This window comes from Vicia villosa, linkage group LG2 (genome assembly GCF_029867415.1).
Source record: "Vicia villosa cultivar HV-30 ecotype Madison, WI linkage group LG2, Vvil1.0, whole genome shotgun sequence".
NCBI classification, from domain to species: domain Eukaryota; kingdom Viridiplantae; phylum Streptophyta; class Magnoliopsida; order Fabales; family Fabaceae; genus Vicia; species Vicia villosa.
The window spans coordinates 25517670-25532209 of NC_081181.1; the positions used below are offsets into that span (position 1 = coordinate 25517670).

Genomic DNA, 14540 nt, shown 5'->3' on the forward strand with positions numbered 1-14540 from the left:
ACTAGAGAGAAAGAAATTAATTTTTATATGTGCTAAAGATAAGGTAGTAAAATAGAATAACAATGAAACTTTAATTCTGAGTCAAAAACAAACATGATGATTCAAATTTAGTGAGAAAAAATAATTTTAGCATGTTTAATTCAAATCAAACTAGAGCATGACTCGAGTGAAGTGATTTGAGTAAAAATAAAGTGTGATTTGAGTCACACTTCTAGTGAGCAAATGAAAAATGAAAATCTCGTCCATAATTTGAGTCAAGCACCTTATTATTGAAATGAATCTCCTTATGGATCGAGTAAAAGGAAAGCGTGATCCGAGTCATGACCTTTTCAATGGAAGTGAAATAAATCACCTTATGAGTCAAACACCAAAATCCAATTTCTAAAACTTGATCATGATTCAAATCACGACTTTTTGTGATTCGAGTCACGTGTCTATAAGTAAATTTCAAGAAAAATAATAACTTCATGATTCAAGTCAAGGATTTGCATGATTCAAATCATGCTTTCATGAGTTTCTTGATTCTAATCACGGACATCTTTATTGGAATCATCTTGCCAATAAAAACTCATTAAATTTTTGACAAAATTTAACAAATAGTATCAAATTTTTGAAGGTTAATATAGTCAATTGGGGTGTCAAGTATAAAAAAGAAAGTTGAAATATTTATGAGACGGAAGCAGCAGCAGAAACCGAATTGAGGGTTGAAATTCAAACAAAAATCGTCCCCAAATCGAAACCCTGAATTGGAGGCGCAGACTATTATGGCGTCAGAGAACGGTTCTCGATCGGGTTCTGCGGCAGATTCCTATGTAGGGAGCTTGATAAGCTTGACCTCCAAGAGTGAGATTAGATACGAAGGAATTCTCTACAACATCAACACCCAAGAATCCAGTATTGGCCTCACAAACGGTATTCTTCTTCAACCAATTTTCGTTGATCCTTTCTATGTTTTCTCCAGTTTCAGCTCAATTTGCTTACCTTCATATCAGATCTTTCGACTTTCAATTTTGAATTCAGTGTCAAGATTTCAATTTCGAACTTTATTTTGTACTTATGGCAACGCTATGGCGGATATACATGGCGGTTTTTGGGCGATTGCAGCATGGATAACATTTTGGTGGTGTGATACTTTTGTTTTTGTGTGGCAGTGCGATCTTTTGGAACAGAAGGAAGGAAAAAGGATGGTCCACAAATTCCTCCTGGTGACAAGGTTTATGAGTATATACTTTTCCGTGGGACTGACATTAAGGTATAATGGATAGGATATGTACACACACCTTTTGTAAATAGTTAATGTTCTCGCTCCTGATTTCTGTTAATGTTTTTGGATTGACGGTTGACAGAATTGATTCTAGCGGAATTGAGTTTGGTAGAATTGATTTTAGCAGAATTGATTTATGTTTGGATACATTTATGTAAAAGTAAATCGAACAATAAATTTCAGTGTAAAAATCACCTATAATCAATTTTAGAGGCAGAAGCTACAAATTTTAGCTTCAAGTATAATCAATTCTGGAGACAGAATCAATTCTGCTTTTGATAAACCAAACACCTCAAAATTACTCAGAATCAATTCTACATCTCTAGAATTGATTTCTGGGTCTTCTAAAAACACATTTATAGTACAACTTGGCTCATTTATTTTAACCATATATAGGAGGGGAAACTTTAGAAGGTTGATCTAGTTTTTCATTCACCTGCTGGTCTTTCAGTCACCTTTATTACCCAATAAAGGTTTTGTTTAGATGTCATTGCATTGACACGTTGGACAATTTATGTCCATGTTATGTATGTATTAAATGAGCTGAGAGATATGTGACAACTTTTTTTTCTGCAGGATTTACAGGTTAAATCTTCTCCACCTGTCCATCCTTCTCCACAAGAAAACAGTGACCCAGCTATTATTCAGGTTACTGAGAAATTGTCTTAATAAGTCAAATTCAATTAATGCCATGCTAATTATATGAAATTTTATTTGCAGTCTCATTATTCTCATTCAATCCCCACATCTACAAATTTACCTTCTGGTGTAAGTGGGTCTTTCCCTGATCTCAATTCTCATACTCCACAACTCGGACTTCCTGGGTCAAGTTTTCAAGGTCCCTTACCTTTGTATCAACCTGGAGGGAGCATAGGGTCATGGGGAGCTTCTCCACCTGCTCCAAATGCAAATGGTGGTGGGCTTGCTATGCCAATGTATTGGCAAGGATATTATGGTGCCTCCCCAAATGGGCTTCCTCATTTACACCAACAATCCTTGCTTCGACCGCCACCTGGTTTATCAATGCCTTCATCAATGCAGCAGCCTATGCACTATCCCAATTTTAGTCTCTCTTTACCGACTGTATCTTCTAATTTACCGGAACTGCCATCATCTTTGCTACCTTTGAGTACAAGTACACCTAGTGTAACATCTGCTTCTTTACCTCTATCAAATTTTCCTCCTGCAGCTTCTGCTCTGACTCCTGATCCTTCTGCTACACTAGCTTCTGAAGTTTTTCCTGTTTCAGCAACTAGCAAGTCACCAATTATTTCAACTTCAACAGTAGCACTAGCTGCTAGCTTACCATCCATGACTCCATCGACCGATTCTGGAGTGCAACCAATCTCCAGCAAAACTAATGTTATTTCGAATTCAAGTTTGCCATATCAAACTGTATCCCATTTTTCACCTGCAGCTGTTGGATCATCAAATTCCATCCGTACAGAGACACCAGGCCCTACTCTGGTTACCCCAGGTCAATTATTGCAGTCCGGACCAACTATAGTTTCTTCTGCTCCGCCTTCACGAACACCGCACAAGGATGTTGAAGTTGTTCAAGTATCTTCCACATCATCTCCTGAGCAATCTCTGGCAATTTCTACTGAAACTAAACCACCAATACTGCCATTGCCAGTGACTTCTGGGCCCAGTCACAGGGTATCCTTCTTATCTTTTTCTATCAGTTTCACGCACACACACACAAGCCTCGGAAGCACATGTGCATCATTTCCAAAGTTCTATATTTTTCAGTTAAACGGATTAAAACAATTGAAAGATAAATAAATAAATAGAAGCATTGTTTGTCACTTGGATATGGTTTTTGTGATGTTAGGCACAGCTGGGCATGCCTTAGGTTTTTCTCTCTTTCTCTGTGTCTCATTTATCTCCTTTCCCAATAAGACCCATTTGATAAGTTTCTGTTTTTACTTTAATTTTTCCAAGTATGGTCTTTTCAAATAAATTTGTTTTTCCTTATACTCTGGATTTAACTGATTTCTTTTTGGTGTTTCTTTTGTTGAGAATTTAACTGATTTGGTATGGTTTGTCCATTTTAATTTTATTTGGCAACTGCCATAGATATATTATGATGACGAGCCTCTCTCAATTTGATTTTATTTTTTATATTCTCAAAATGAATATGGCACCATATCACTCATACACCTAAACCGCGCAGCGCAAGGATGGATATTAGGATATTTTGTCATATAAACTTTTATTACCATTTATTCTTTTGATTGAGACAGTCATTTGACATTTGATTGCATTTTTTAAAGTCTGGCAGAGGTCCTATGCAAACTCATCATAATGGATATAGTTATAGAGGACGTGGAAGAGGAAGAGGAACCGTGGTAATTTCTGTTTACTATTTCATTTAATACTTACAGATTTTGGATGGCTTTGTACCCTTTGAAACTGAACTTCCCTGATGATATTGAGTTTTAAAGTTATTATTGAGTTTCAGTTTAACAAGTCTTTTAACGAACAAATATCTAATATCTTAGTAGTGAAATATGATTATTTTGAAGAATTGTTTTACAATTAATACAAATTAAACAAACCTGCCTGAAGAATAAATATCAAATATACTGAGAGATATAATCTAAATAGGAATGCAATCCCATCATAATTTTAAAAGAGACTAATAAATCATACTAGAATAAATATCTATATTTCAAACTCCCCCCTCAAGGCGGAACATATGTATCATATGCATCCGTCTTGTCATATATGTAAGTTATTTGCAGATTTCGTAGAGAATTAATAAAGATATCAACTAGTTGATTCTTAGAATTGACAGAGAAAGTTCTAATGACTTCAAAAAGGATCTTTTCTCTAATAAAATGGAAGTCGTTTTCTATGTGCTTTGTTCTCTCACGAGAAACTAGATTGGAGGAAAGGTGTAAAGCCGTTTGACTATCACATACAAGTTCCATTTGACCAACCTTCCAAAAATTTAATTCTTGTAGTAAATGTTTCAACCAAACATGCTCACATGTAGTAAGAGTCATAACTTGATACTCAACTTTTGTACTCGACCGTGAATTTTTTTTTTGTTTTTTGCTCTTACATGAAAACAAATTTTCACCCATAAAAATGCAATAACCAGAAGTAGATTGCCTATCACTCGCATCTTTTGCTCAATCAGCATATGAATATTCAATGATATTAGTGTGATCCCTATACGTGAAAGTAAGTCCTTTTTCAGGTGCTCTTTTGATGTACTTCAGAATTTGAACAACAACATTCCAATGGGTGTCACAAAGAAGTTAAAGAACTGACTTACGAGACTAACTGAAAAAGATACATTTGATTGGTCAGAGTGAAATAGTTTAATTTTTCCAATAGTCATCAGTATCTTCCTCGATCTGAGTAAGGATGAGTTTTACTTTAGGATCCATAGGAGCATGGTTGTCAAAATCGGGATTTCAATAAAGAGCGTTAGGATATGGAAAAAGCGTAAGTCGTAGGATCGTAACTCGGATCGTAAGATCCCAACAAATAGACAAAACTATAAAAAATAATTAGGAAAAATAACTTCAACAGAAAATTTTCATTAACTAGAAAATATTCAATATAAAAAACATAACTTTTCCTCAAACATAAAATTCCTAACAGCAACTTAAAACATAAAATTCATGACAACTAAAAACATATTCCAAACTACTATCTTAACTCAAATGTTATCTAAAATATGTCATTTAACAAATCCTTCATGGCATTCGGATCATCAAGGAAAGCATCATCTTCTTCTCCATCAAACTCATCATCAAGGTTATGAATCTCCAATTCATTTTCAGCAGTGGCAGCTTCAGTCTCATTCCTTCCTTCAACAGTGATAGCATCAATTCCATGCCCCCCTTCAGCAGTGGCAGCTTCAAAATCATCTTCTACAGTAAAATCTAAAATTTCGTTTTCAAAATCTTCATCATTGTTGACAATCCATTCATTATCAGACTCAATGTCATCAAGGTTAAACTCTTTTGTTTTTCTGTTTTTCTTCTTCTTGCCCAATTTTGAATTGGTCATAACAAAAACTACATCATTCATCGTCTTTTGCTTAAGACGATTTCTCCTCTTTGTGTGAACCTAATAGATTCAAACTTAATTAATATATATCAAGTGGTAGAGTATTTTCAAAACTGAAATTTTAATATAAAGTTTACCATTTCGAAAGCACTCCAATTTCTCTCGCATCCGGATGAACTACAAGTTAAGCTTAGCACGCGAATTGCAAAAGCTTGAAGCTCCGGATGCTCGTCCCCATATGACTCCCACCATTGGGCTGGAGTTTTGGTTTTTAGTGCAGCCATTGCAATCGGACTACCAAAGAAATTTGCCTTTTTCTTAAAATCCTCAAGTTGTGCATCAATTTTGCTAATTACAGTAACATCTCCCACCATTCTTTGCAAGCAATCATATAATCCACGCTTGACTTCATAGTCGGCTTTAAAATCAACACTGTAGTGTAGTTGAGGATTAAGGTAGTATCCTGCAGCATGTAGAGGTCTATGGAGTTGTTTATCCCACCTCGCATCGATAATATCCCATAGAGGCTTGAAACTAAATTATAGAAAGAAAAAAAATTGTGAATTACTACAGTACAGGGCATGGGCAACATCACTGGAAAGTATGTACAGGGCAGTATATTTACCTTCTTTGGACACCATTGAAGTTAGTTTGAATTTTTTCTTTGGCTTCATCCATTGCTTCGTAGATAAGTCCCATAGCTGGCTTTTCATCCGAATCAACTAAACGAAGGACTTTAATCAAGGGAAAAGCACCTTTCAAACAAATGACAATATTTTTCCAAAACTCTTTATCTATTACAATTTCTTCAATCTGCTTTCCTTCTGTTGATTTTGCAAACTTACTTGATGTCCACTCATTAGAGGTGAACATTCTTATTAATGCTCCTTTATTCTCCATGAGACAACCCAAAGTTAAATATGAAGTTGCAAATCGAGTCACAGCCGGCCTCACCAAATCTTTTCCTTTGGTGAAGTGCTGCAACAAAGAAATGAGAGAAGACTTAGAATAGATATATTGAGTTACCTTCTTACCATTTGCAATTGTATCATGATGAACTGTGGTCTTTTTTTCAAAATCTTCAAGCATGAGGTCTATGCAGTGTGCGGCACATGGTGTCCAATATAACTTCTTCCTTTTTTCCATTAACATAGCTCCTGCAGCTTTATAGTTTGCCGCATTGTCGGTGACGATTTGAACAACATTTTCTTCCCCTACTTCTTCCACAATCTTATCAATCATCTCGAATATCTTATCAGCTGTTTTTGATATATGAGAAGCATCAATTGACTTCAAAAAAACAGTACCTTTAGTGCTGTTTACTAAGAAATTCAATATCGTTCTCCTTCTTTTATCGGTCCATCCGTCGGACATAATTGTGCACCCTGTCTTTTTCCAAATGAGTTTGTGTTCTTCAATGTCTTTTGTTGTCTCCTCCATTTTTCGTTTCAAATACTTGGTTCTGATTTCATGATACGATGGTGGCTTAAATCCAAGGCCATGTCTTGAAACCAATTCCAACATTCTTTGAAATTCTTCACTGTTTGCCACATTAAAGGCAATGGCATTGTTGTAGAACTGCGTTGCATAGGTACCGGTACGTACCCAGTACCCGGTACGGGTACTGGTACGGGGTACGACATTTTTAGAAAAACTAAGGTACAGGTACGTTAGTATAATGCTTTAAAAATACAATTATAACAATAACTAACAATTATATTATTTAAATAACGATAAAATAATATAATTAAAAAATAATTTGCTTGAATAAATCACACTTAAAAGTATTAATAATTCATAAAATCAAGGTTGAATATCAATATTTTCTTCTCCAATGAATGCAACTTCTAGTTCAGGTTCATCGAGAGAAAGAGTAACAACTTCAAAAATACCATCTCCATCAAATAAATTCAATTCATGTACACCAATATCCCACATCTTTGTTACTCCTTCATTATAAATCTTACTCTTTCTTGAAAGAAGACGAAGATTTGTATGAACAAAAACTAAATTCTCGGCTCTTTTTGGATTGAGCCTATTCCTTTTCAATGAGTGAATGAATTCATATGTGCTCCAATTTCTTTTCAATGAGTCTATTTCTTAATTTTTCTTTCAGTTTTTTATTTATAAACAGAATAAATAAATAACCTAATTTTTACTTAAGCCCAAATTATGTTATCCAAAAAAATTTAATATCGAAAGAAATAATTTTTTTTGGGTACGTGTACCAAATGTGTACCGGTAGGTGTACCAAAGCAAAATAAAAAACAAAAAATTTGGTACGGCTTCGGTGCGTACCGTACGCGTACGGTACGTGTACCGGTACCCAGTACGTACCCGGTACCGGTACTTTATCTAAAACGGAGTACCCGTGCTTCACAGTTGTAGAAGAATGAAGCGACTTCCAGACACGCTTCTTCTCTCAGATTTTTTTTGAAAACACTGTTAATTGTGGCTTGAGTGTTCCTCTTCTTGGAAAGATTTGTTGGTGTAGCATTTGAGTCATCCTCCACTGGCCTTTTCCCTGTTGCACATTCAACATCTGTATCATCATCTAGTTTTTTGTTGTGGCTGACTTGTAAAGTTTTAACAATCTCCCACATCTGTACCTTCACTTCAATTGGTACAGATTTACATACAGAAACATTGACTTGTGTACCGGCTAAATGATGCTTCATCCTATACACACCTCCAATGAAAACTTTTGCACAGTAATTGCATTTTATTTTTCTTGTTCCCCCATCAACAGAAACTCCATGCTTCCATGCTATATCAGTTCTACCAAATGTGTTATTTTGAACTCTGGGGGGTGCTGATGGTGAAGCCCCAACAACAGGAACTGAAGACATCGTGTTTTTTTTTTGAAAAACTCTGTTTTGTAAGGAAGGTGTATTGGAGTAATGAAGAAAAAGATGAGAATAACATGATGAATTGATATGAATTTATAGAGGAAATAGATGAAGAGAAGAAACCAAATCATCATGGTGAGGTAGTAGAGTTCTAATGATTTTGGTGGCTGGGCAGCTTTCACGATATTGGGTTGCACTTCTCAAGAGTATATTTATGATATTCCAAATTCCAAAACCCTAAAAATACAAGCGTGCTGTAAGTTAGGGTTAATAACGGGTCAGTTTTTTGGGCCGGGTCAAAAAATCCAAAATAGGCCAAAATAAGTTAAAAAACCTAACTCGTTGGGATCTTAAGATCCCACGATTTCACGCTCTTTCTCTACGTGTTGGCCGCTCCTTCTCTATTCACGATCTTTCTGCCAATAAGAGCGCTGGATGGTTGCAAACTCCTAAGATCGTACGCTTTTAGGAGTTAAAGCTAGATCCTAACAACCATGCATAGGAGTGTCGACTGATTTACAATCTATAAGATGTGTTTCCCCCAAAATATCAAGGGCATACTTCTTCTGAGAGATAGCGATACTTGACTTTGATTGAGCCACCTCAATCCCAAAGAAGTAAAGTAGAGGACCCATCTCTTTAGTCGGAAAATTTTGAAATAGGTGTTATTTTAATGCCTCGATACCTTTATAATCATCACCTGTAATCACATTGTCATCAACATAAATCAAAAGATAGATATATTTATTTGATGATGAGTATTTAAGACCGAATGATGTGACTGACTCACAACGGGTGATCCTAAACTGCTGTAGAACTTTACTGAATCAACCAAACCATGCTCGAGGGAATTATTTCAAACCATATAAAGACTTTACAATTTCCATAACAAACTACGCCCCTTGAGCAACAAATCCAGGGGGTTGCTCCATATAAATCTCCTCTTCCAAGTCATTGACACCGTGCATGAAAGCATTCTTGATATCCAACTGAAATAAGAGCCTAGGTTTCATGGCAGCCATAACTATAAAGAGGCAAACATATGTCATCTTTGCAACTGGTGAGAAAGTCTCACTGTAATGCTGATCATAGACCTGAGTATAACCTTTTGCTATTAATCGAGCCTTTAATCGATCAACCTCTCTATTGGATTCCACTTTGACATTAAACACTAACTTGTAACCAACAATGGATTTTCCAAGAGGTGGACCAAGCTCCCAAGTATGGTTAGATTCTAAAGCTATCATTTTATCAATCATGCTTGTTTCTATCTTGGACGAGATAATGCTTCAAGAACTGTCTTACAAACTGAGACAAATGAAAGAGCATAAACAAAAGCAAAGTAGGAAGAAGACAACCGATGGTAGCTCAAAAAATTGTAACCAAGATGATGCTTAGAAGTAGACTTTTACCTCTATCAGAAGTCTCGAGTGAGACTGCAATAGGAGAAGAGATTGGAACAATAGCTTAATCACTAGAGTTAGTAGCAAGAGTCTTTGGAGTTGAATCGGTGCAATCAATAGGAGTTGTTTTTGAAGCTTCGACATGTCAATGCTCATAAGTAAGACCATACCGACGGAACTCAAGATTACCTTGTTGTGACTGAAGAACTGTGAGAAGAGGTAGGTAGCTCAAATAAAGGAATATGTATCACCTGAGAAGTTGTAACATCTGATGTAAAACCAAATGTAGTGGGTGAAGAAAAGAAGGGTTTATCCTCAAAGAAATAGCTGAAACATAAAAATGATGTGTAGATGGACAATAACACCGATACCCGTTTTGGGTTCTGGAATAGCCCTAAAACATACATTTGTTAGCTTGTGTAGACAATTTATCTCGGTCAGGGGAGAGATCGTAAACAAAACAAGTAGAGCCAAATACATAAAGAGAGATAGCGTATAGAGGGCCCTTCGGAAACAAAACTGAGTGTGGAATGTCATTATTCAATACTGAGGATGACATGCGACTTGACAAATGACAAGTAAAGAGAATATCATCACCCTGAAACTTAAAAAGGTGCATGGGCATTGATCAATAAAGTTTGATGTGTGTGGACATCTATGTATGATACCAAGAGAAGCCATGAAGGAGTTGAATGGTGTAGAGAAATATTATTTTGCATTGTCATTTGTCATTTTGCAAAATTAGATATGATAAGATTAGAAATGACAATATTAAAGAAAGTATTGGGGTAGCACCAATAGTACAAAAGATTGTGGAAAATAAAATTAGATGGTTTGGGCATGTAGAGAGAAGTCATGTAGAATTTGTGGTAAGGAGAGTAGATCAGATGGAGAGAAGTCAAACAATTAGTGATAGAGGGAGACCTAGAAAAGTTATAAGAGAAGTTATTAAAAAAAGTATCGAGATTAACGATTTGGATAGTAGTATGGTTCTAGATAGCATATCATGGCGAAAGTTGATCCATGTAGCTTATCTCACTTAGTGGAGTAAGGCTTGGTTGTTGTTGTTATTGTCACTTTGCAAAATTCTAATGGTTTTACCAGATTTGATCTTTATCTCTGAACAAAATGTTTGAAAGGCATCCGATAATTTTGAACGATCCTTCAATATAGTGATCCATGTGCGTCTTGGATGAATGTGACGTAATATCTGGATCCTAAAATAGACAGCTTACGACTAGAACCCCAAACATAAAAAATTATTGATATCAAAGGGAGACATGGGTCTTTTATTGCATTAGATGGAAAATATGCTCTGAGCCTCTGACATGTTTGCCAAGGTGACATGACTCATAATCCAATGACTAAAATGTGAAAGATGGAGAATCAACACCTTTAACTTATCCATATTTGGATAACTTGCGGCGATAAATGATATTTGGAGATGCCAAAACACCACAAATGGTGGATGAAAGAGTCTGAAGAAAATGTTATAGAACAATTGAGAGATCGAGTGAGTTTACTGATTAACATTAAAAGGACTTCCGGGTATGAACAACAAATAATTCAAGGATAGAGATGACAGAGAGTACCCTGTGCCTTAGAAACATTAGCAAAAGTAATGTTTTGAAGTATTTTAGGAGGTGACAAGTTAGAGAAAAGAGAAGGATTACCAACTATATGAACAGATGCACTAAAATTTAAAATCTATAATCCCAGTGTGAGATAGGCAAACCGTAAAATTATCGAAATGAGTTAAGGTGGCTGAAGAGGAAATCAGTCGGAAAGCCATCAAATAAAGAATAAAAAACCAGGTATAAATTGTCGTAGAAAAATGTTTTTACAGTGAGAGTCACAGACTAGCAGATACACATGGCGGGAAAAATAACCAAGTAGCCAAATACCGAAAAATTGCAGCAACCAGACTTCTACCTATTTCGCAGAGACAATAAACTACATAAATAAACTACATAAACAACAAAGAAACCTTTTATTTATATTGATATCTCTGTGATTTTGAGGTCATGAAAACTTTGATTAATGCTTTGCAGGGTTTTCGCCCAGTCACAAAATTCACTGAGGATTTTGATTTCATGGCAATGAATGAGAAGTTTAAAAAGGATGAAGTCTGGGGTCACCTTGGTAAAAGCAACAAGTGTATTTCAAAAGATAAAGACGGGGAAGAAAATGCTTTTGATGAGGATTATAGTTTAGATGAAGATAATGACAACTTATCTAATGTTGAGGTTAAGGTGATGATCTCTTCTGTGCAACTTGATGTGCATTCAGTTATTACACAACTTTATGTTTTTGTTAGATTTAGTGTTCTGACTATGCTTTGTTTTTTGCAGCCTGTTTATAACAAGGATGATTTCTTTGACTCGCTCTCTTCGAGCGTGCTTGATAATGCTTCGCAGAATGGAAGAACTAGATATTCTGAACAAATTAAAATTGATACAGAGGTAATTTCTGTCTTTCATAGATTCATATTTCTGGACATGATTCAATTCATTTGCTCATTCTGTGGTGCAGACGTTTGGTAATTTTTCGAGGTATCGGGGTGGCCAGAGAGGTCGTGGTGGACGTAATCGAGGTGGTTATTATGGAAGAGGCGGAGGGTATGGCTATTCTGGAAGAGGAAGAGGACATGTCGGCATGCCCCATCGCAGTTCCTAGGTTGCAGCTAGGTTTTATCATGTCATAGTGGAGAACAAGAACTGAAGCAGCTTTTCATTAAAGAGTTGGAGGCCATGCTACTTTGTTGTATTTGATGTATCATTTTCATAAAATAAGTTTGACATTATTTTTTATCATGGTACATACCAGTCAGTTACTACCTTGTCAGTAAATTTTACCAACTAAAATTGCATCAGTAAAAAAGAAGAAAGATTATTACAGTAAAAATCAGAAGTTACAGTGGTGAAAGAATTGAAATCACAAGCATTCTCTGTTAGTTTTTTTGAAGCTACACTAATAAATAATAATAACACTTGTTGCCTTAGTTAAAACGCAGAAGAAGAATGAATCAGACTCAAGCAAAGGAAAAAGATTAAAAGAGTTTATCAGGAAAAAGTTGATGCTGGAACTTTTAAATCGTGCATCTCTTGTGTCGATTTCTTTGTGTTATTACTCGATTCCCTTAAAAAAGGAGAAGAGAGTGGAATGGTTTCGTTTTTTTTCTTTATGTGTTTATATGTTGTTACTTTTTTTTTTTTAATTTATAAAACTCTTTCTATTCGTTAACTAGCGGGATACCTGTGTGAACGCAAGGATCCTGGTGTGGTAAATGAAAAAATAAATATGAAGATGTGAAGGAAGATTGATACACGAATTTGTTCCAAAAATATAATCAAAATAAAATAATTTTTTTAAAAGATATAATAAGTTGGTGCTTATAATTCTTTTGATATATATATATATATATATATATATATATATATATATATATATATATATATATATATATATATATATATATATATATATATATATATATATATATATATGTGTGTTTTTTTTAGAATTATTGTCAAAATTATTTAAACCAATAGAAAAATTGTTCTATTATTTAATATTTTTATCAGTAACTTCATGTTCCCGTTATTGTTCAATATTTTTATCAGTAATTTTATATTTATGTTATTATTAAGTATTTTGATTAGCAACTTCATGTTCCTGTTAATATTCAATATTTTGATCAATAAGTTCATGTTCCCGTTAATAAGCTCTGTAGCAACGTGATTTCCATGCCACAAAGTGGAATATCACGTCACAACACAAAATTAGCGACGTGGGCATTTATGTCACTTAGGAGAGCGTGACAACTTGGTTGTGTCATGATTATCACGTCACTAAATAGTGACACGGAAATCACGTCGCTACGTGATGCACAAAACCCAACAACTTTTTTCTGATGGAACAGACAACGCAGTAAAAAGCAGGAAGGCACAGAACACGGAGAAATGTTGTGACGTGGAAAATATGACACAAAGTAGCGACGTGGAAACCATTTCACAAAGTTTCTGATTAATTAAAAAGGGTAGCTACATGCTAAACATGTGACTATTTAGTGACATGTGTATCACGTCACAAACTTTTTTTTTAAATAAAATTTATTATTATAAAAACGTTTTTAAGGTCTAGAACGAAAAACCCTCTTTGAAGGTCTTAAACCCTAACAATGGCACATGGTCCATACAAACGCAATAACATAATTAAAACTCCAGAATTGATCAAAACATCAATATGAGTATAAATATGCAATCATAAACCAATGAGGATGCGTATATTTATGCAATCGAGTTTGAAAAAAGATGAACAAACCGTGAGCAATTGGAGAGGTTTTTGGAGGTGTTGATTGCGTGTGAGGATCTGGATTGATTCCGAATGCCTTCAGAAACGTGTTAGGAACAACAAAGCACCTTGAATTTGCTTGCAACCTAGAATCCGAATTTGACTTCTTCTCCCAATTTTCAAAGCTCTATTAGGGTTCTTATGGCCAGCAATTCGTCCCCTAGGAGTCTGGAATGTTTCACTATTTAAAAGAGATGGAATTAGGGTGAATATTATGGATTGAATCTTCTTGAATCTTTGATTTCAATCTTTGAAAATTTGATTGAAAATTTGTTTCTAATCTTTCTATTTTTTGCCTTGATTGATCTTTCTTGCACCTCAAGCCATGTGAACGAAATTTGGATGATTGGATGAGGATATTTGATTGATATTTGGCTTAGAATCAAAGCAGAATCACATCTTCCATTTAATTTACTATTTTATATAATTAAATTATGATTTAAATGAATAAAAAACATAAAATAATCAATGTCTTTGATCCCATGTCATAATAATTTTCCATGCTCCTTGTATGCTCTTTTGAAAAAGATGACTTGGTTGACTTTCAAAGGACCTATAATGTTTTGAGTCATATCTCTCAAATGAAGCATTTTTGGACTTGTCTTGTGAGAGACAAATTTGCAGAGAATCCAATTTCCTTCA

The 14540-nt window shown here is 34.9% G+C and overlaps 1 protein-coding gene across 2 annotated transcripts; it reads left to right on the forward strand.

Moving 5' to 3' along the window:
• Positions 1 to 652: 652 nt before the first annotated feature.
• On the forward strand, positions 653 to 12449 carry LOC131649697 (protein decapping 5). Of its 2 annotated transcripts, none has more exons than XM_058919452.1 (8): positions 653 to 912; positions 1152 to 1252; positions 1841 to 1912; positions 1985 to 2923; positions 3541 to 3612; positions 11597 to 11797; positions 11897 to 12007; positions 12078 to 12449. In XM_058919452.1, exons 1-8 carry the CDS (start codon positions 765 to 767, stop codon positions 12219 to 12221), a joined length of 1788 nt encoding a protein of 595 aa, XP_058775435.1. In that variant the 5' UTR covers positions 653 to 764; the 3' UTR covers positions 12222 to 12449. The 2 variants fall into 2 exon arrangements, with proteins under 2 accessions (XP_058775435.1, XP_058775434.1); XM_058919451.1 differs by having other exon boundaries at positions 654 to 912; positions 3541 to 3615.
• The last annotated feature ends 2091 nt before the right edge of the window (positions 12450 to 14540 follow it).